This window comes from Misgurnus anguillicaudatus, chromosome 11 (assembly GCF_027580225.2).
Source record: "Misgurnus anguillicaudatus chromosome 11, ASM2758022v2, whole genome shotgun sequence".
In the NCBI taxonomy this organism is placed as follows: Eukaryota; Metazoa; Chordata; class Actinopteri; order Cypriniformes; family Cobitidae; genus Misgurnus; species Misgurnus anguillicaudatus.
In genome coordinates, this window is record NC_073347.2 from 28660638 (window position 1) to 28684502 (window position 23865).

Below are 23865 nucleotides of genomic sequence, written 5' to 3' on the forward strand. Positions count from 1 at the left end.
GTTTCAAAGGACTATAAACAATCCCAAACGAGGCATAAGGGTCTTATCTAGCAAAACGATTGTCATTTTTGACAAGAAAAATAACAAATATACACTTTTAAAGCACAACTTCTTGTCTAGATATGGTCGTGATGCGACAGGTGACCCCACGCAATACGTCATGACGTCAAGAGGTCACAGAGGACGAACACAAAACTCCGCCCCGGTGTTTACAAGTGTGTTGAAAGAGGACCGTTCCTACGTTGTTGTATGTCAACTGATACTAATTAATGTCTTTGTGTCAGTTTATTGTTTACAATGGACCCCAAATGTGCGTTTTATATATGTAACACGTGACCTCCCTACGTCACTACGCATTTACGTTATGTCGCGCTGGACCGGACCTAGACGAAAAGTTGTGGTTTAAAAGAGCATATTTTTTATTTTTCTTGTCAAAAATGACAATCATTTTGCTAGATAAGACCCTTATGCCTCGTTTGTGATTGTTTATAGTCCTTTGAAACTCCGTGTTGAGTTAAGTGTTAATTGTTGGTGTCTATTGAGTCCATTAAAATGAGAAAAATCCTGCAATGTTTTCCTCAAAAAACATAATTTCTTCTCGACTGAACAAAGAAAGACATCAACATTTTGGATGACATGGTGGTGAGTAAATTATCTGGATTTTTCTTTTAAGAAAATTGAATATTCCTTAAAGAGTGTTTAAATAAAAACAGATTTTCCTCTTCAGTTTGTGTCTCTCAAGTCAGGTAAACATTTTGGTTACGAGTTAATGAGTTCGCTGTTGTATCAGACATGCATGCAAACTCAATTAGTATTTAAACAATTAGTATATAAATGAGGACATGTTTAATGGCCAAACGTGTCTAAATTTGGCCAGTAAGCAACTTAACAAAGACAAAAAGTCCCCTTTAGTACCCTTACATCATGGCGACTGTTATGCAGACAAATACTTTTGACATTTCTCTGTATTTTATTTTAATAAAAATAAAAAAACATTATTAACTTTCTTTGTAAATTTAAGCAAATCTTTAGATGACCTCAGGTGGAGGCTTTAACAGATTAAAGTTTTGTAGACATTTTGTCTCCAAACTAAAACTAAATAAATACACAGTCTCTCTCTGTCAGTCTCCCGAGTTTTCCTTTTACATAAATTTTAAGAAATTAAGCAGTTTTCTCATACAACATCACTACAAAAGATGTTTGATGATGAACAACGTCTCTCATGTTTAAGACTTTGTTCGTCTAAACGTCTGACTATTTTAATCCAGTTAAATCTTTTAGACAGTGAGTCATGATGTGCAGTCATTATAAACATCAATACTTTGACATCATCTGATCACGGCCGAAGATGAGAACATACTTGAGCTTGATTAAACAGCTTTTGTAGACGTTGTCCAGTGATATTGACTATCTCTGCTTTTGTCTTTATTGTAGACGGACCTCTGGAGCTCCCTGTCCTCCAGCTGATCCCGAGTCAGAGGCAGCTGGTGTTTCATGGTGATCGTTTGCCTTTGCAGTGCACAGCCTCTTATCTCCATCCTTCAGTCAAACTCACATGGGTTCATGAGCAGCGGCCCGTGCACACGCTGGAGGAGAGAAGTGTGCACGTGGAGGAAAGCATCATTCATGACTGTTGCCTCATTACCAGGTGAGATGAATGAGATGCCACTCTTTACACAGTGTCAAAACAAACTTATACGTGTCATTGATGCTGGAAATATTCTCCAGAATTATAATGTTTTGAGAAAGCTTTTTAAATGAATTTCTAACAATGGGCTGAATATTAAACTTCAGTTTACGGTTCATCATTGCCCTTGATGGGTCTGTGTGTCCCTGTGGAGGTCTGACAGGCTTTACTGAATACTCAAGAAGCATTATGCTACACCAGTGAGTGCTAATATAGCACAAACACTTCACAGATCACCATGTGTCCTTTTACTACTTCATTTTCTGACTGAGGTCACAAACACACACAGATTCTATCTGATGTATCAGTCTCGCCACAGCTTTGTATGAGTATAAATATTGATGAAGTGTGACGGAAATCTGTTCCCCGTGTCAACAAACCTCACACATGATGCCGAAAGTGTTTTTTCACTTCACATGAGCTATATTTTCCCTTCCTTTTTCAATTTTTCCCGTGTGGGATTATTAGTATGCAGCAGATACTCTGAATCATTCGCCCGTCTTATAAATCATCTGTTTTATAGTCAGACCTCGTTCACTTCTGACTCAATTCCCTCTCGGATTTCACTCATAATCTTAACACTAAAGCTGAGCGTTTCAGAAGTTTGATTAGAATGTGAGGTGAAGCAAATAGATTATTTAAATATTAACATAACCTCCCAAAACTATTTGGATTATGTTAAAATTTTGTCTGTGTATGTAAATGTCTAAATGTCATATAAAAATATAAAAGCACATTTATTTTAAACATCTGTCCATCCATCTGTAGTGTTTTATTTTTGTAGGGGTGTGAGGAGCGTTCAACCTGATGTTTGAAAATAAAGGCAAAAAGTTTTATGGTTGTGATCTCATACATCCACTATAAATTATATCGAGGACATTTGGTTATAAAGTCACTTCAAGATGGCTAAGAAAAATAAAGCTAGTAGTGAGTAAAGCTTCAGCAGTATTTCAGTATCTCAGATTAATCTTAATGTGATATTTTATCTTTATTAGCATGATAATCAATGTGTCTTTTATATTGTGTATTTTGATCATACTTTGATTGACAGCTGTTATGGTGCTCTTCTGTTTGTCTCTCTTCTCACATCACCTCATTCCTATCTTTTTCTTCCATTCATGTTTCCAAGAGTCGATCCTGATGGATTCCTGCACATTCTAGTTCTGAATAAACCCTCACTTAGTCTTTGACTCTCTCAGGCTACACTATAACTTCTGCAGTCATGTTGCTTTAGGCCGCCAGGGGATTCTTCTGGAAAAAGAGAAAGAGACAGAGAGTGAAAAAGAGAGGTAACACAGGGGTTAACAGCTGTGTTTTCACTGTAGACAGACCTGTCTGACTTGCTCTGGTTCTGTGTCAGACTCGCTCTGGTTCAGTGACGGACTCGCTATGATTCAGTGTCGGACTCGCTCTTGGCCGTTGTCGGACTCGCTCTGGTTCGGTGTCAGACTTGCTCTGGTCTGATTTCAGACTCCCTCTGGTAAGGTGTCGGACTTGCCTTGGGCCATTGTCGGACTTGCTATGGGCTCCTGTCTGGTGAAGGACTCGCTCTGGTGTGGTATCGGACTCGTTACAGTTCGGTGTCGGACTCGGTGCGGTATTGGACTCCCTCTGGTCCGGGTTTAGACTCGCTCTGATCTGGTGAAGGACTCGCTCTGGGTCGTTGTCGGTCTCGCTCTGGGTCGTTGTCGGACTCGCTCTGGGCCACTGTCGCACTCGCTCTGGACTCTGTACGGTGTCGGACTCGCTCCGGTACGGTGTCTGACTCGCTCCTGTTCAATGTCGGACTCGTTCCTGTTTGGTGAAGGACTCACTCCGGTACGGTGTCGGACTCGCTCCGGTACAGTGTCGGACTTGCTACGGTTCGGTGTCGGACTCGGTGCGGTGTTGGACTCGCTCTGGTCCGGTTTCAGACTCGCTCTGGTCCGTTGTCGGATTCGCTCTGGTCCGTTGTCGGATTTGCTCTGGTCCGTTGTCGGACTCGTTCTGGACTCTGTACGGTGTCTGACTCGCTCCGGTACAGTGTCTGAATCGCTCCTGTTCGATGTCGGACTCGCTCCGGTTCGATGTCGTACTCACTATGGTCCGTTGTCGGACGCGCTCTGGTCCGGTGTCGGACGCGCTCTGGTCCGGTGTCGTACGCGCTCTGGTCCGGTGTCGGACGCGCTCTGGTCCGGTGTCGGACTCGCTGTGGTCCGTTGTCCGACTCGCTCTTGTCCGTTGTCGGAATTGCTCTGGACTCACTCTGGTCCGGTGTCAGACTTGTTCTGGTCTGGTGTCAGACTTGCTCTGAACTGGTGTCATACTTGCTCTGGTTTGGTGCCTGATTCGCTCCAGTTTGATGCCGGACTCGCTCCGGTTCGCTGCCGGACTCGTTTTGGTTCGCTGCCGGACTCGCTCTGGCTCGTGCTGGACTCGCTTTAACTTAGTGTCTGACAAATCAGACAGAAAGATTCAGTGTTAGACTTCTATGTCTATGTTGTGAATTCTATGTCACCAGAAGATTATGAGTGTTTATGTGTGTGTGTTTCTTAAGTGAACAAAACTCTTAACATTCACTTTTGAAATATTCATCAGCTTTATGTTCACAGTCCTGTTACACTGTCAGTTACACTGATAATATGGTATGCATATGAGTGTGGATGGCCGGGAAGGTCAATGTGTGTGTGTTTGTGTGTGTGTTTGTGTGTGTTTGTGTGTGTGTTCCAATGCAACACCCACATCTAGAATGTTAAGGTGGTTTGCGTTGTTACAAGGGCCTTGTTATGATGTTTTAAGTAATTTATATCACAGTGCTATACAGGTGATCCTGGGGAGTTTCAAGAGCATTACAAGGTGATTGTTAGGGTGCTTTAGAGGATTTCTTATAATACTATGGCCTTTAGACATAGCTCATGTTGTCCACTATGCATTCAATTGTATGTAGTGGATGATGGTCTCTGTAAGTGGCTAAGAAAGGAAGGTTTGGTAATGTCAGCTGGACTTTATTTAAAAACCGTCTGCAGGTCATTCAGAAGCCATTTCACTACATGCGCCATGTGTGTTTGTATAAATGTTTGTGTAAAGTTGTGAGTCTGACAGAGATTCTTGCTGGTATGAATTGAGTTCAGTATGATGTGCCTGCTGTGTTTGTTTGTGCTCATAAGAGGGAATCAATCCAGCAAACCATGTGCTCACGAACCCTGTTGAGACTTTATAACTGCTGCGATGTCCATCAATAACAACAGCTCATATCTGAGAGGCAGATCAGACTGAGAGAAGTGCATCTCATTCATGTCACTTTATTGGCAGTACTGTGTTGTGTTTTGGCTGTGGTTCTCAGTATAACAGGCAGAGGTCCAGTTCTGTTGGCTCACAGCTGTGTTGTTCATCACTGAGGTTGTGCTTGCTGTGTCATATTCGGTTCAGATGGATCACCAGAACTGCAGCGGGCCCAACACACGTCCAAACGCATTAATCAGTAATCAAAATACTTAGACATCATCGGTATAGCTGAACAATTCCTGCTGGTGTTATCTGCATAACAGATAGAGACTCTGCGTGTATCTGTGTGCGTATGTGTGTGGGGGTGCTTGTCTGTCTTTGTGCGTGTGTATTTCAGTGTGCTTGTGTGTGGATGTTTGTGTGTGTGCAGGCATGCGTGCATTTGTATGTGTGTCTTTGTGAGTGTGCGTTTGTGTGTGCTTTGGTTTGGCTGTTTCTCCCTTAGCCTCTCATCATTTATACAGTAACAGATTTGTGTTTTTGTGTGTTTATTGATTCACTGCTGTCTGTATGCATGACTCTCTCACTTCCTCATCCTCTAGCTCTTAAACATTCGACAGTGTTTTAATAATGCTAGAGTTAAATTTAAATGAATAACCTCAGACTTGTGTTGGCTGCTGCTCTTGATTTAAACTAAACTGTTCGTGATGGTGAATTGTTATTTAATAAAATAAATAATTATTGTGTGTCTTGTTGTTTAATTAAATGCACAAAAACATACGTGGGACATAAATAATATGTCATTTCGATGCATTCCAGTAATAAAAGGTAAATGTGTTTAATAAAATAAGAAGCTGATATGTTATGACTCAGTGTCTGTTTCTCCCTCCCCACCTGCAGTGAGCTCATTTTATCCAACATTGATGTCAGTGTTTCCGGTAATTGGCACTGTCATGTGACCAGTTCCCGTGGCAACAGCTCAATCGGCATGGAGATCGTGGTTCTGGAGACGTCTGCGGTGTACTGTTCGGCTGAGAGGATCAGCACTAATAAAGGTGACTTCAGGTGTGTGCAGATCCACAGATATAAATAAGGACGCTACAGTCGCATTAAGACATAAACGTCAAACTTAAAATCACAGACGTAATACTAAATCTCTTATTTCTTCTTTGATCTTTGTCCTCTTTGGTACTGAACTCATATCATCTCAAATAAATCAACAATTTCATATGCTCATTTGAGTGTGTTGAAAATCAGAATTAGATTTAAAGTCGATGCAAAAAACAACAAAGAATAAGTTTGCCGAACGATAAATCCTATATTGCACAAGTGTGTGTTTTTAAAGTGTGATGATGTGTTGACTGTACAGGTGGCCGAAGACTTTAGCTGGACTTATGGCTTTCCTACCCTGTACAGTTCCCAGCTTTAGCTCCGCCTCTCACGAGAAGAGGGCGTGGCGTAGGTGTGACAGAACAGGCCATTGGACAGAGGACGATTACAACCAGTGTTCCTATACAAGCGAGTTAACCCGCAGCCTGCACAAATTCACACAGGTCAGTAACCTTCCTCATCTTCATACGGACTACCGGCACATCCGGGAACTTGACTGTAAATTTCGTCACCGCCCCTTTTCGGGGGATAAAAAACAGCGCTTCCATTGGCTTCCATTCAAAATAGCGGAACAAAGCAACGTTTTTACACAGCCGGCAGGCGTAAATAACTTATGAAATCACTCAGATTAAACATGTTGAGTATTTATCTGTCCATCCTGCCTGCCATAGAGCGCGAAAGGTACATTAACACATTTAATTTGGTCAATATAAAAACATGTCCCTTTCATTCTCACAGCGTCAGATTTTGTGTAACAACGCCATCCAGTGATTACTAGATATATTGCTAAGCCAGTTAGTTGTATGGCTGGACGGAAAAGTGCACTCATTACTCTAAATATAAAGACATAATAAATAAATACCAAGTAACTTTCAAATACGAAGTAAAATCATTCACTTGCTTCCCTGTTGACTCGATGAGGTACGAGTAAATGTCCGGGTAAGACACCTCTGGCCAATAGGGAGCGTTGTTACACAAATTTGATGCTGGGAGAATGAAAGAGACATGTTTCCATATTGACCATATTAAATATGCTAATTCATCCCTCGCGCTCTGAGTGATCGGCAGGGTGGACAGATAATTACTCAACATGTTTAATCTGAGTGATTTCACAAGTTGTTTGCGCCCGCCGGCTGTGTGCGAAGGTTGCTTTGTTCCGCTATTTTGAATGGAAGCCAATGGAACGTCTAGTGCGATTTCCCCCAAAAGTGGGCGTGAACCTGTTCAGAGACATTCTATGACGTTGCGCCGGTTGTGCGTATAATTGTAGAGGATCTTGACTTTGAAGTGCACAGGATTAAAGGGACACTCCACTTTTTTGAAAATGCCATGTTACGGCAGCAAAGTCCTTTATTATTACCCAGAATGAGAGTGTAGTTCCTAGCCATATCTGCCTAGAAAATCACAACTTTTCATTTTCTGTAACTACAGAAGAGTCAAGTTTTATATAGGTTTTTGGTTAGTTTTTTGCGTGATGCTAATGGTCTAATCAAATTTAATGTATTGTTCAAGCTATGCTAAAAGTGCTACCGCCAGACCCGGAGATCAGCTGAATGGATTCCAAAACGGTAAAAATCAAGTGTTTAACTCTAGGGGAGCTGGAAAATGAGCATATCTTCAAAAAAGTGGAGTGTTTCTTTAAAACTCATTCTGAGATCAGATACTTTACCACTTTAGCCAATAATCTTCACAAATATCAATTATTTCGTGTTTAACACTCAGGGGTCCACAACCTCCTCTTTTTTTAAATCACTGCCTAAAGCAGTGCTTCTCAATTATTCTCTGTCACGCCCCCCCTAGGAAGAAGTAAACATTTCGCGCCCCCCCAACTCTCTGTAAATAGTACAATTTATCTTTAAAATGACACATCTGCAAAACATTGTATCCTTATTAACATTAAAGAAAACACAAAAAAAGAAATATCGATCAACTTACAGCAAAGAATAACTTTATTAACATTTTTTAGTCTGTAACAGAAAAGAGTTAAAATGCATCAATTTGCCTGGAAAAAAAATCAATCCTTGTTTAAAGTATAATATTTTTTGACCGTTTGATACTGAAAAATTAAATTAAATATAATCAATAAATAATAATAAAAACTCAAGCGGCTTATAAGCGTGATTGGGCTGTAATGTCTTTAAGTGACAGTGCAAAAAATCACTTCCTGAAAAAGTATTTTTCCCCCGGGGCTCGCGCGCCCCCCCCCTGGTGTCACTTCGAGCCCCCCCTGGGGGTCCCGCCCCACTATTTGAGAAGCACTGGCCTAAAGGGACTTATGCTGGGTACACACCAAAAGATAATCGGGCCGATTTCCCCCTTCTGACAATCTTAGCTCTGTCCTGATTATCTTGATGGTTCTACAGATTATCTTATAAGATTTTCCCTTGGTATGAGGTGTGTTAAGAGTGTCTGAACCTGATCGAACGAACTTCAGAGCCGCCCCGATCGCGAATCGTAAAGATTAAACATGTTTAATATTTACGACCAGAAATCCTGATTTGTGGGGGGAACCCTGAGGACAAACGTGCCCACGCTCTTGAGATTATCACGTGAAACGAAACAATATCCAATCAGAAACAGAAATGATGGAATACCGAGCAGTCACGTTCCTTTTTTTCCCTGGAGTTTTTTTGTGAAAATCATTCCAAACACTATCATTGAAATTTCTTTCTGCAAATCGTCCGCCATGCTTATTCTGAAGTCACGCAAGATTTTGTGCGATTTCCTTTGTTCACAGTCGAGACTCTGGTTGAAAATCTGTTTGTGTGTGGTGTGCTGTCTTTGACACATTATGGCACACCACACACTATAGGAGCAAAACTGTTAAAGGCGGAGTCCACGATGTTTGAAAAACGCTTTGGAAAAGGAGACGGGCCGACTACCAAAACACACTTATAGCCAATCAGCAGTAAGGAGCGTGTCTACTAACTGACATCCTTGCCGGGTTGCGTATGTGTGGAGCGGGTCTATCAACAGAAGGTCCAGATTTTATTGGGGTAGAGGCGTGTTTGTTTAGGTGATTTCATATCAACATTGGCTTTCCAACATCATGGACTCCGTCTTTAAATCTAGGATTTTTTATCCTCATGTTTGTGGTCTGTCACATTTTGAAAATCTTATAAGATGTAAAAAATCTTTTTGTGTGTAACCGGTATTAGATTACTTTGCTGATTTTGGACATAAAGATATGATTTATACATCATTTAAAATGTTAAAGTGTCTAGTTTTTTTCTGTCCCCTCCCAATAAAAACAACATGTTGTGTTTTGCACAAAATTAAGAAAATAAACATGCACGTTCTATTCTCTCTCTCTCTCAGTGAAGTCCTTTCAGAAACGCATAAGAAAACATAGAAACGCGTGAACATCATCCTAATCCTTATCCGCTTGTTAAGTCTGACATTATCCAGTGCTTCCGGGTCCAACGGATCTCAAATGCCATAGGGAAATAACAAAAACAACATGCTAAGATACACTCATATTATAATGCAAAACTACAAAAAAAAAATCCCTGATCCAAATTTTTATCTCTATAACAAAATCCAAGATGACCAGACAAGGGCTCGTAAACATATACTGCTGTCTGTTATTCTGTAATCCTGAAGACTTCTGTGTACACTGAGTTTATAACATGTTTGCTTAAATGTGTGATATGAATAAATAGTGCTCATAATAAATGTGAATAAATAAATGGTGAAAAATACTGAATAGATAAATGGCTGTTTAAAAAGTATCTTCCATTGAAATCAGCGAAGGCTTGGACCCGGAAACAGTTTTCTTACATCATGACTTAATAAGCTGATATTTTGGGTCACCAGTATCATAGTAGCATCATGGTGGCCTCTTTTTGTAGGCAAGCAACACTAAAACTTTCATTGTGCATACACTTAGTTCAAATCATTGTGTTTTGCAATATTAATGAATTATTTCCCTCTGTCTCTCTGTCTCAGATACCAGTAAATATTTCTACTGCTCTGGCTTTAGCGCAGCAGATCTCCTCTTTCACCAGCAGGGCGGCACTCTTTGGAGACATGATGGATGTCATATTTGTTACGCACCTCGTAGAAAGACTCACACGTTTGGTTGATCATATCAGAGAGGTAAGGATCAGATCAGATAATAATTATGTTATTTATGTAGTTTTTGGTAGTTGAGAATAAAAACATATTGAGAAACATGGCTTGTTTGAAGAGAGGCTATACATACAGAGTTAACATAGCATCAATACTAGATATAAGCCAATATATTGGTGCATAAAATGATTATTAATATGATTAAATATTAAAGGGGACATATCAAGGAAATGTGACTTTTTCTATGTTTAAGTGCTATAATTGGTCCCCCAGTGCTTCTATCAACCTAGAAAATGTTAAAGAGAACAACCCCAGGGCTTAGTTTGGTAAACCATTCTCTGCAAGCATGTGAAAAAATAGTGAAATTTGGCTCCCCTTGTGATGTCAGAAAGGGATAATACCACCCCTAAATCTGCACTATGTGTTTGTTTTCTTTATTTATAATTTAGTAGTATGTGTTTGGATTGAATCATTCAGATGGACTCTGTTATCCGTCTCAGTGACTCCTGAATGCACGTGTTGTTCAGAAGCTCGACGCTCTGCTACTGTGCAATTTAAATCCAATTTGAGTCACTGCACATTGTTATCAGCTATTTTCAGCTCTAAGTGTTGTGTACACATGTTCGGCATTTTAATAGCACTTACTGTCCTGACATTTCAGCAGGAAGAGCTTTTAGTATACAGTGTATACTGTTTACTAAAAGTATACTGCACACCGGGGACCACGCGAGACCCCTTTTACTGGGGCACATGTCCCAGTGTAAATCTGCTGTGCCCCAGTATAAATATCAAGTGTAAATTTTAACAATTTACCTTAATTGTTAGTGTATTCATTGATAATCGCAACACAAAAAACAGAACCATATACCTTGCAACGTAGTACACTGAAAAAAAAAGATTCATTCAATTTACTAAATTTTTTTGTAATTTTTTTTTAAGGTAAGTGGTTGCAATTAATTTATTTAAGCTACATTTAAAAAAAAATTTGAAAAATAAAATAAATAAAAATCTTTTTTGTTAGCTACATTTAAACATAGTTAAAGTTTTTTATTTTATTTTATTTTTCCAATTTTTTTGGTTAAATGTAGCTTAAATAATTGAAGAATTAAATAATAATTAAGTGCACAAAAACTGACACAGAAGTCCGTTTTTTTTGGGGGGATGCAATTAAATTTGTATGAGTAAAACCTAGACATGTGTTTGTTTGTATGTTTCTTTCTAGTTGAGTGATCACGTGTTCGACATTGCCAGTAACATGATGCAGGTGGATGAACACATTCTCTGGATGGCACAGAACGAAGCTCGCGCCTGTACGCGTATCGTCCAGTGTGTGGAGCGAATCGCGGATGTCGTGCTCAACACAAACACATCCATCTTATCAAAGGTACAGTTTCCCTAAAGCCCTTTTCACACAGTAATTCCGGAAAATACACGTAAAACGTGTCTGGGTATTTTGCGGGATTAGTTTGATTTTGGTTTGTTCACACAGACAGTCTTTTTCCGGAATCTGTGTGAGCGTTCAGACACATCCCGGATAATTCCCGTATAGACACGTGAGGGTGTGACGTATAATGTACGAGTATTTGACGAGCTCCCTGATTTCTGCTTTAAAACAGTTTTCAGACATTTCTCATCGTGATTGTTTATATGCATTTAAAACCCGCATTTTGAGGAGCTGAACGATATTATCTTGTTGGCATGACGTGCGGGTATTTTCCTTTATTATAGCTCAAATGAGCACGTGACGCGATATTCTTTTATGCTGCTGAATGATCTCCGTTTCAACACAGTAAGTAATGAGCTAACTTACATGATATCTGCTTCAGTCCAGTTTGCTGCTATTTCTCGTCGTGAATGTTGTAAATCCCTCATTTTAAAGAGTTAAACCAACTTCATGTTGCCATGACACGCGCGTCCTCACTACGGCACGTGCGTCATTGTTTATGCATCTCATGTATCATTTCCTGATAACTGCTTCAATCTAGTTTGCAACATTTCTCGTGGTGAATGTTTATATGCACGTTATCTCTCGTTGTAAGGAGCTGAACCATAACTTGCGTTGTGATGATGACGCGCGCGTCCTCACTTCGACACGCCCTTTATGGCATTGTTGCGGCTTCTGTTCACACAGAGGGTTACCCGTGTATCTGACTAGGTCCTCTTTCCGGCAACGATCCCAGAAGATTAACGGAACGAGTTTTTGTTCACACAGACCCTTGTCTGGCAATTTTACGGGTATTTTCTGGGACCAGAGGTCTGTGTGAATGAGGTTTAAGTCAGACCACATATAAAACATTTCACGATATAGGATAAATGTACTGCATTTCTAAAGTCGATCATGAAAATAAGTATTTGACATTTCACTTTACTTATTATGACTCAACTTGTATACTTAAATGTTCTGATTTCTTTGTAAGAATTCAATATTTGGCTTGATGGCTACATCTGGTGGAAATTTTGTGTCAATAGCCCCCTTACTGATAAAAATGCTGATGTGTCAAATCCTTTTTTTCCCCGCTGTATATGACTATAGCCACAGGTGGATGCACATGTCTGTATAAAGATTTATTCATGTAAATATTGAAATGCTTGGCCATCTCTGAGCTGTTTTTCTGATAATATGGGTTACAGATTCAGACGGTTAATGGAGTCTTTGTTTAGTCGTTTTTGCTTGACACATTCCAGTGCTCCTCATACAATGAATGATGTTTATTTTCCAACAAGCAAGCAATTAGTTTGAGCAAAGTAGGTCAAAATCTCATCCTTTCTCTTACTCTCTCCGCCTCTCTATAGATCTCTCCTAACATTGCTCTAGAGGCTTTTAGGATCCAATCATCTGGTGTCATGGGTTTATTGTGTGCTACTGTGGTGCAGCGTTTGCATATAGCGCCCCCTATGCCCGACAGTAAGGGGGTTGATGATACCGGGACAGAGCAGAACACCCTGTTAAACATCAGATGTCACACTGTCAATGCTTCGGGGTCACCCATCAACCAGCTCAGCCAGGTAAGACAACACTAACCATTTGGTTTAAAACACCTTGATCCAAACATTCTGCCTGTGTTGGTTAAATGATTTATGACCTCAAACTGATGAATCAAATCAAATTAAATCACCTTACACATTCTCTGGTTATAATTTACAATAGAACGAATGGTGCAAGAACATGCATCTAAATGCCGTTTTCATCAGGATCATTCATTATACATGACATCACTGTTTGTGGGCGGGGCCATATTGTGAGTTTTTTTGTAGTACACTACTGGAAGAAGATGATTCATTTTCTTTCTGTGAGTAAGCTTTCATTGTGCATATTTTGTCTGAAGTATGAGTGTGTTGTATGAAGGTGTGACTCACTTTCTTTACTGTGTTCTTAAAAGCAGATTTTTTATTTGCTGTAAAACTATGGTGTTCATTGTGCCAGTTTAAAGTGTCTGTGTGTGCGCGCGTGTGTGTGTGTGTGTTTCTGTCACACTGCCTGTCTTTAACTGTATGATTAACATGAAATGTGACAGAGCACATCAGAAGGGCACAGATAGGATGTGTCGGTTTCTGAAGCTGAAAAAACATCAGGTAGAATTTCTGTTAAATATATATCAGGGGTCAGTTGCACCATCTATTACTACGATCAGGCGCAGCTACACTCGTAGACGATGCACGTCCTCGTAGTTGAGACGCTATTCGCGTCACTATGGTTACAAACTCACATTTACTGCCGCCAGCTAAAAGATGACAAATGAGAGCTTTCCCTCCTCTCATGCATTTTTCAAGTGCGCTGTCCCTCAAGATGCGTGTGTCATGTGCAGACCCATCAAACCGTCACATAAATGAAAGCCTTTCCCGTTTGCACAAAAGGTAATTAAACAATTAAAACTTAATTTTACAAAGCTTTTAAAAAGTTTTATAATCTGCCTTTGTAAATACCTAAGTATTATATGATATTAGAGTTTATTGGTGTGGTCTATCACTCTGCATGCCTCAAAGCCTAGTGTTCGCGTATGGATGATTTTCGCGAAATTAGACTTATGAGGTGTCATAAAACATTTTGATAAAAAAAAGTAAATGCAAAGTAAGAGTATAAAAATAAGAAGCATACAGTTACAAACATCTCTTCATGTACTATTTACATATTTTGCACAATATAAATGTGTCCAAGACCAATTTTCTTATCCTCCGCAACAATTTTCAATCATTATTTAAGCCCTCAAAGAACTAACATTTAAAAAAAATTGTTGGAAGGGACATAATTGACTGTGATACTCAAGATGGCTACCAGGTAAGCAGTTCTTATTTTTTCTCTCCAGATAAAAGTTAAAATTTTGTTTGTCATAGTACCTAGACAACTTTTTAGTTCTCATTAACAAACATGAGTTTGTAAATGCATATATTTAATGTATTATCATGTTGCGGTAATGGGCTGCGTTCCCCGAAACCTTCTTAGCTCTACGTCGTTCTTAAGTTGTACCTTAAGCTGTACCTTATCGTTAATACGTGTTTCACGAAACGTTCTTAGTTGCGTATCACTTCTGTAAGTCGTTCGTTCGGAAGGTTGGTCTGGAGCACTCTTAGCTATACCTTATCCCACTTGACTCCGCTAGGGGCCATCACTGTGATAAAAGCTTGTGTAGATTGCAGTCTATAAATATCTGTAAAAAAAAGTTGAAGTACACTCCGTGTTAAATTAGGCATTTTTTTATTTAAAGAATAAAATATTCACATAATTAGACATTATTACACTGATGGTTGTTAGATTTTTTTTTTCCAAAGGAACATCAGCTTCGAACTATTATTACAGGCTTAAGAAACTATTAAAAAAGAGTTTGGGTGGAGGAGTTGGTGAAACTATGGCAGGCGCTACACAGCGAATCTTGCTCGTTCATTTGTGCATTTCGGATCCGTTGAATCTTTGGTTTGCCGGCTATTTTTGCTGCAATAAAACAAATCAAGTAAAATCGCAGACCACGGGAGCACATTCATCACGAAATCATAATTGTTGATTTTCCTAAATATTATTATTGATGTTAAGTCGACTTTGCATCGAAGTTTTTTAATGTTTTCTAACTTTGAGGCAGCTGCATGCCATATTCTTTATAAACACTCAAAAGAAAATTGATTATTGCTTGTATAAGGTCAACAAATTTTCCACATTAAAACTAATCAAAGCTAAAATCTAAAACAATCATAATATATATTTATATATCATATAATATATATTTTTATGTTATATTTAAGGTAAGACAGGCGCGGCTCCAGAAATTTGTCCATTAAGCGTTATCCGCATTGTAAACGCGCTGCTTGCGCAGTGTCCAAGCACATAAACGCGTGAACTAATGAACAACAATTTGTTTTTATATATTTTTAGTGTAATGCCAAGCCAGGTGACTTGCAAGACCCACCTTATTCCCCCGTGCAATGCATTTATTGGGAACCCCTAATATGAATTATCCTTTAAAGTGAAGGAATAATGGATGCAGTGGAGCAGTTTATGCATTATACTTTTGGACATGAAGTTGCGAGTTTTGCATTGGTTTGATATAAAATAAAATATACAAGGTTTATATTTAGTTGTTTGCAATTTGAAATATTTTTACCAGATATTCCTAATAAATGTTACTTGAACTATTTCTGAAATGTTTCTTTAATAAATAACACCGCTATCTCATAACGCAGCGAAGTACCTATTACATAAAGTGAACAATTGATTGTCGAGCAATCGATATCAACCTATTAAGCACCATCGCCATGGACAGCACCTGGTAACGTCGTACGTAAGAAAGTATACCTTAAGAAACCCGCTAAGGTACAGTTCGGGAAACATGCCTAGAAAAGGTAAACCTGTAGTTAAGGTTTAACTTAAGAGTCCGTTATCGGGAAACGCAGCCATGATCATTTTTGATAATGATAATATAAAAAATGTAAATAATTCTATAGGAAATATTTTTTAAATCCTCTAAAAATAATGGTTATAGTAAGTTCAGACCTTAATCTTATATGTGCAAAAATCTGGATTTCGTGAGAATCACCCGTATGCATTAGACGAGCCAATGTCTTGTCAATTTAATCATTTCTATTTTGCCATAAAAACAAGTCAACACTTAATACTTACATCTACCTTTGACCTAAGATTTAGGGCCAGATTTACTTACAGCTTGTGCCAGCGCAAACCATCATTTTGGTGTTAAATAACGACTGTCGTGATTTACTAAAGACACGCAGTGGATCATTAGCGCTGAAAAGGTGTGGTCTAGTTAATTTTGCGATCTACCTTATTGCATATGTTTATTTAGGAGTTTCCCTTTCAGATGCAAAATTTTTGGGAGGAGATTTTTTAAATGATTCACACGATTTACTTATGTTTGCATGTGTGTTATGAGTAGTATTTGCATGATTATTTGAAGCCAAAAAAGCATGTCCTAAATTACTCTACGCTTGAAATGGCTAAAACTATTGCCAAAAAAAGAGGCATCAAAAAAAGCAGAGAACGCAGGATACAACGCAGAGGACTATGAGAAGTCATGCAGTACCAGGGACCTCATTTATAAAGTGTGCATATGCACAGGTTTGATCGTAAAGTGTACGTACGCAAAAATCCACGGCAAATTCTTTGGCGTGTAAAAGTGCTTAGCGCCACGTCAGGGTCTGAGCAGACATCGGCACTTTTGCTTGTTCGATTGCTGTATGTTTTTGGAAAATAAGCCATTCTTGCTGCTCGTAAGGGGTTTAAACATTGACAAGCGCTCTTTTATAATGTCTATGGCATTAATTAGGCATCGTTTAAAAATGGAGATCTGAAACTGCTCAGCTGCGCACAAGTTCAAGATCATTTGCAATTTATAGATTTCACATCTGAAAGAAAGGGGTATGCACGTTTTCTGCTTTATGAAAAACATGTACGCAATTTTGATAAATGATCGTAAGATCAAATGAAGGATGGTTTCTACGCAGCAGGTATCCAGGGGCCTCATGTATAAAACTGTGCGTAGAAGTCTACGTACGCACCACAGCCAAAAATGGCATACACCAAAAATTATGAAGACTTCTAAAACAAAGCACTGTTCCCTTTATAAATAACAGATCACCTGCAAGTGTGCGTACATGAATCATCCTAATATCCCACCCTGCAAGCCCATTCTCCCATCAAGTTTGTTTTTTATAAATCACAAACTTTGCGTGGTAACTGGCGTACGCACGTTTCCAGCCCCCTTTTGTGCGTACGCACGCTTTATACATAAGGCCCCAGGTGTTTCAAAACTTATTGTAAACCTTCACTTTTCAGTGTCCAATGGCTTGGTCCATTAGCTGTGATGTTCGCGGTTCTGAACTCAAGCGCATCACGCGTTAACCCATCAGCTCTGCTTATTTGCAACGCTTAACTTATGTGTGCTGCTCTTGTAGATTACGTTGGTCATAATGGAAATCAGCTGTTGCACCTTTGTTATTTAATTTGCGCTTTTTTGTAAATATCTTGCAGATCTTACCATTCCCATTTGCGTTGCATGCTAATTTGCCACGTTTAGTAAATCTGGCTGTTAGTAGTAAGCTACACCTAAACGGCTCCTCACAAACTCTTCTGATGAAAAGTGTGACAAAAACTTTTAGAGAGAGATGAAGGTGTTAATAATATCTGTAAGTCTGTCTGACTATCCAGCTGTGAGTTTTTAAGGTCTGATGGTTATTAAAGCAGAGGGAAATCAGACTTTCCTCTTGGGAACAACTCTGATCGACAATCAGAGAGAGAGAGAGAGAGAGAGAAACAGGGAGAGAGAGAAACAGGGAAAGAGAGACAGAGAATATAAACTGCAGTATGTCTTATATATTCTGTGTTTTCTTCATGTCTGTTTATTGAATTTAACACAGTGGCCTTCAAATGAAATGAACTTCTGCCTCTGTTCTGATTTGAGTATATAAGCACATCTATGTTTTAGTGTTAGTATGAATTTTTTTATATGTACATCTGGTACTCGATATGGACAGGGTTCCCATGGGTCCTTAAAATCCTTGAAAGTTTGTGAATCTGGGAAAAAAATCATGCATAGATACAGGTCATTGAAAGTGCTTGAATCTATTTTGTTCAAGAAGTTTTCTGGAAAAAAAGTCCATATAATTCCCTGTGTAGTGTAGGATAATATCATAAAAATTCTAGACATTTTAGGCACACGTGCTAAACTGTTTCAACTGTTTATATTTCCTGACTTCCGGGTCACACTGTCTTTGTCGTTAACAGTAACAGTTTTTTTCAACAGAGTTTCAAAGGACTATAAACAATCCCAAACGAGGCATAAGGGCCTTATCTAGCAAAACGATTGTCATTTTTGACAATAAAAATAACAAATATACACTTTTAAAGCACAACCTCTCATCTAGATCCGGTCCAGCGCGACCTAACGTAAATGCGTAGTGACGTAGGGAGGTCACGTGTTACATATATAAAACGCACATTTGTGGACCATTGTAAACAATAAACTGACACAAAGACATTAATTAGTATCAGTTGACATACAACAACGTAGGAACGGTCCTCTTTCAACACACTTGTAAACACTGGGGCGGAGTTTCGCGTTCGTCTTCTGTGACCTCTCGACGTCATGACGTATTGCGTGGGGTCATTTGTTATTTTTATTGTCAAAAATGACAATCGTTTTGCTAGATAAGATCCTTATTCCTCGTTTGGGATTGTTTATAGTCCTCTGAAACTCCGCCGAAAAAAAACTGTTACGTGTTGAGTTAAGTGTTAATTGTTGGTGTCTAGTAAAGTCCATTAAAATGAGAAAAATCCTGCAATGTTTTCCTCAAAAAACATAATTTTTTCTCGACTGAACAAAGAAAGACATCAACATTTTGGATGACATGGTGGTGAGTAAATTATCTGGATTTTTCTTTTAAGAAAATTGAATATTCCTTTAAGCCTCACCATTGGTTGAATTTAATATACACATTCAGACACACTTACCCCTTGAGGCGTCCCCAAAGTGTCACTGCAGTGATGCAGCGCGAGTTCCCTCGAAAGGGAACTGTAACAATGTATCTGAAAAGATAACACGATGTAACCTTGCTCTCACTTGAAATGTGTCCCCTCATTTAGTCCTTGAATTGGAGGGTATTGTACCTGGAAAGTCCTTGAAAGGTCCTTGATGTTAACTAAGGTGTGGGAACCCTGTATGAAGAATCACATTTTGATATACTTTTTGTCAGTGGTTTTCAAGCTGGGGGGGGGGGGTTGTAAGATGGTGCACTTGGGGTGGTTATTAAATAATAAATAATGATAATATTTAGGAAAATATTTTATCATCAATTCTGTGTAAATAATAAGGCTACTTACCAGAAGCACTACATTGTATCAATTATTATGTTTTGTTTAATTGTAATATGTCATGATTTATATTTTGGTGAAGGGACAAAGGGATGAGAACCACTGCTTTATGCTTTTCTTGTGTCAAGAACCAGTATGCTCTGAATTAACATCTATATAATCTAGAAATGAAATATCTTGCAACATAACACTCTCTGCTGATGTTTTATTCGCACTTTGTAGCCAAAATGTCAAATATATCCAATACCTTAATCTATTAATAACATTCACATATAGGGTTTTATACAAAAGGTAAATTAAATACTAAAGTGTATTTCGTCAGTCTTTTAGGAAAAGGTTGCCTAAAAATAGAAACAGGTCTAAAAAAGTACCGTAAAAGTACTTTATACAATCTATATAGTGTCTTGACTTTTTGGAGTAAGCCGCTGGTCATAGTATACTTTTGATGAAATTTCTGCACTATACAGATGTAATGTGAAACTGTAAGGTTAGCTTGTCTAAATGTCCTCTCTATTCTTTCTCAAGGGCAGTGGTCTGATCTTATCTGATAACTGTTTCTTGTCTTATGGCTCTGAACAATTTCCATTAAACAACTAAAAATAAAGATTCCCAAATGCCCTCGAGTGCTTTAGCTCTTCAGGTAAATCTGCAGAGCGTCTCTAAGGACATGACAATGTGTGTTTGGCTCTTGATAACATTTCCATTTGTCCTGGCTGAAATTTCCCAAACTCATTCAACAGTTATAATGTGTGTTGAGCATTCAGTTAATGATATGCTGATCATTAGCTCAATGACCTGCACTGTCTTCTAGAATAGAAAGCATTTTTATTATGCAACTAAAGATAGCCGTAAATCCTAATGGAGAGATGGCCCAGGGTTAATAACATCTGCTATGATATGCTGGGAGTTATGTGGGAATATACTGAAATATACGATACAGTAGATACTGTGGAACATATATTTACAGTACATAACTTTCAGTTGGCAGGACTTTATTGAAGTTTATTGCTGTACAGTTACTGGATATAGCACCAATAAAGGAACAGTTCACCTCAGATTGACAATTAGCCCATTTTTCACTCACCCTCAAGCCATCTTAAGTGTAAATGACTTTGTTTCTTCAGCCAAACACACCAGCTATGTAAGATGATCATTGTTTCATCATGATGCATATGATGACACATGACAATATTTTAGATTTAGATATATTTTAGGTATAAATTGCTCGTTTCACTTCAAAAAGCATATATATTAACCCACCAGAGTCATATGGATTCGTTTTAATGATGATAAATGGGCTTCATGGATGCTTTGCATGAATTCAGGTGAAACTGATGCCAGATGTCTTATTTTTTTGTAAATAGAGAAAAAGATTAATTGGATTATGGAGATATGCATGGATAACACAAAATGAAGCATCAACACATGGTTATTTTATTCATTACATAATGTGCTTTGATATATGCTGTAAAATACTTAATTTCTCATACTGTGATTTTGAGTATTGTGTTTATGTGAGTATATCTAAGATTTTCAATTGTGTATTTGTGTACTTGGTAATCCTTTTGGGGTGGGAACCTAACAAATGTTCCTACAAAGATAGTAATATTAATTGTTTTTTCAATTTCAATTTAATTTTATTTATTTATAAAGCGCTTTTCACAATTGTTTAATTGTTTCAAAGCAGCATTCCATTAAAGGGCTAGTTTACCCAAAAATGAAAATAATGTCATTATTGACTCACCCTCATGTCGTTCCAAACTCGTAAGACCTCCGTTCATCTTCAGAACACAGTTTTGGATGTTTTATATTTAGTCAGAGAGCTTTTTGACCCTTCATTGAAAATCTACGTACAATATACTCTTCATGTCCAGAAAGGTAATAAAAACATCATCAAAGTAGTCCATGTGACATCAGTGGGTCGGTTAGAATGTGTTGAAGCATCGAAAATACATTTTGGTCCAAAAATAACAAAAATTATGACTTTATTCAGCATTGTCTTCTCTTCCGCGTCTGTTGTGAAGCGCATATGCGAAACTAAAGTCACGTGACTGAAGTTACGCAGGTGACGTGTTATCCTTAGACATGTTTGCAAAGTTTTTTTTAAATTTACAGCGTGCGTCTCTCTCAGACTATAAATGAAGCCCGGGCACACAAAAAAGCAGCTGGGGCGCACCAGATAACACGTCAGTCATGTCGTACGTCATCCGCGTCACTGCAGTCACGTGACTTTAGGCTCGCGCATGCGCTTCACAACAAACACGGAAGAGAATGCTGAATAACGTCGTAATTTTTGTTATTTTTTTGTACCAAAATGTATTTTCGATGCTTAAACACATTCTAACTGACCGACTGATGTCACATGGACTACTTTGATGATGTTTTTTTACACTGAAAAAAAAAATGATTTATTGAATTTAATAAATTTTTTTAAGGTACACTGTAAAAAAAATCCGTAGAAATTGCAGCTGGGTTGCCGGTAACTTACTGTAGATTTAAATGTATGTTGTGGCAGCTGTTTGTTCAAAGTTAAATGAACATTTAACATTTACAAGTCTTTGTCTTTACAGAGTAAAACTAAAAAAACAGCATCAAGCAAAACATTCTGAAACAAAATCTGAAGCAAAAAACAGAAAAAGGTTGAAGATGATTTCTGGTTCCCAGAATGCTTTGCATGAGGCTGTTATTGTATAGTTTTATTTTGTAAAGATAAAGACTTGTTAATATTTAACATTTATTTAACTTTGAACAAACTCTTGCCAGTAAATAAATTGAAATCTACGGTAAATTACTGGCAACCCAGCTGCAATAACATTGTAGTTTCTACAGATTTTTTTTTACAGTGAAGTGGTTGCAATCAATTTAATTAAGCTACATTTAAACAAAGTAAAATAAAATATAAAACTTTTGTTTAAATGTAGCTTAAATAAATTGATTGCAACCACTTACCTTAAAAAAATTAATGAAATTCAATGAATCATTTTTTCAGTGTACCTTTCTGGACATGGACAGTATACCATACATACATTTTCAATGAAGGGTCAACAAGCTCTCGGACTAAATCTAAAACATCTTAAACTGTGTTCCGAAGATGAACGAAGGTCTTACGAGTTTGGAACGACATGAGGGTGAGTCATTAATGACATTATTTTCATTTTTGGGTGAACTATCCCTTTAATGTAAAGCTGCTTTGAAACAATTAAACAATTGTGAAAAGCGCTATATAAATAAAATTTTATTGAAAAAAAAAGGAATATTACTATCTTTGTAGGGACATTTGTGAGGTTCCCACCCCAAAAGGAACTATACCTTTAATAGATGCAGGATAAAACACAGAAAGATCATAAAACATAAGCAGCAGAATACAGTGGTTAAGATTAACCATACTAGCGAGCGTAGTAAAAATGTAACGTATGGAAGAGCGTGCTAAGTTAAGCAAATGTCCCTGGGGGAGTCTGCTGACATTACCAGTAATAATACCAGTAATAATTTGGTCACATAATGAAACAAGCTTATAAATCAAACATAATATCTAAAATAGCAGAATTTGTGTTGTGAGGGTTATGTTTAGGGGTTGCAAAAAGAAAACCTGTGTGTGTGTGTTCCCAGATTTTTTATTATTTATTTTTGTGTGATGTCTCTAACACAGGCACTCTCTGAAGCAAACAGAGAAACGCATCTGAATCCTAAAACACTGCCAGCGTTTCATCTCTACCTCACTAGAGACAGATCGAGGTAAAGGAAGAAAAAAAGAGATTTGAGTATATAAAGTGCACAGATACATTATCAGACTGAATATAAGAGAAGCAGAGAAAAATAATCTATTGGGATCAGCTGGATAAACATTTGTGTTCACATTAGCCAGATTTCTTTTTAATATGATATTATATCAGGTGGCCTTCTCCAGGCAACGATGTCGGTTAGTAGACACGTCCCTTAATGCTGATTGGCTACAAGTGTGTTTTGGTATTGGCCCGACTCCCTTTTCCAAAGTGTTTTTTAAAAAATCATGCACCCTGCCTTTAACCAGTTTTTGCCATGAATAGCCAGAGATGCTGGAATGTAAATATAGAAAGAAAGAAAGAAGGAAAGAAAGAAATGGCTATTTGACTTGGTTATTGTTATCCCAATAGTCTGTGTTACTGTACGTGCATACTGACTTAACTATACATAATGGGTCCAAATATCTAAACACAATCATTACATTACACAGACAGCAGTGCAAGCAGGGTTGAACATTATACATTTTTATTGGTTAAAAAAAACAAATAATTTAATCTGCATATTCTCTTTAGGGTCAGAAAGACCTGCAGACTTCACATCATTACATTAGGTCATCTGATAATTACCCTGTAATTTGTGTGCATGTGTCCATTTGCAGTCCTCTATTAAAACCCTTAAATGAACAAGATCGTTTGTGCCTGTATCTATTAGACTGTTGAATATAGAGCAGTGACACACACTTTTGTCATTTTTTTGATGG

The 23865-nt window shown here is 38.1% G+C and overlaps 1 protein-coding gene across 2 annotated transcripts in view; it reads left to right on the plus strand.

Moving 5' to 3' along the window:
* adgra1b (adhesion G protein-coupled receptor A1b) overlaps positions 1 to 23865 on the plus strand; it is a 105429-nt gene that overhangs the window by 17364 nt on the left and 64200 nt on the right. For both annotated transcript variants that reach the window (XM_055170198.2, XM_055170199.2), the window contains 6 exons: positions 1435 to 1648; positions 5792 to 5956; positions 6261 to 6444; positions 9950 to 10099; positions 11295 to 11456; positions 12866 to 13078. In XM_055170198.2, coding sequence (XP_055026173.2) covers positions 1435 to 1648; positions 5792 to 5956; positions 6261 to 6444; positions 9950 to 10099; positions 11295 to 11456; positions 12866 to 13078 — 1088 coding nt within the window. The remainder of the gene's footprint in view (positions 1 to 1434; positions 1649 to 5791; positions 5957 to 6260; positions 6445 to 9949; positions 10100 to 11294; positions 11457 to 12865; positions 13079 to 23865) is intronic.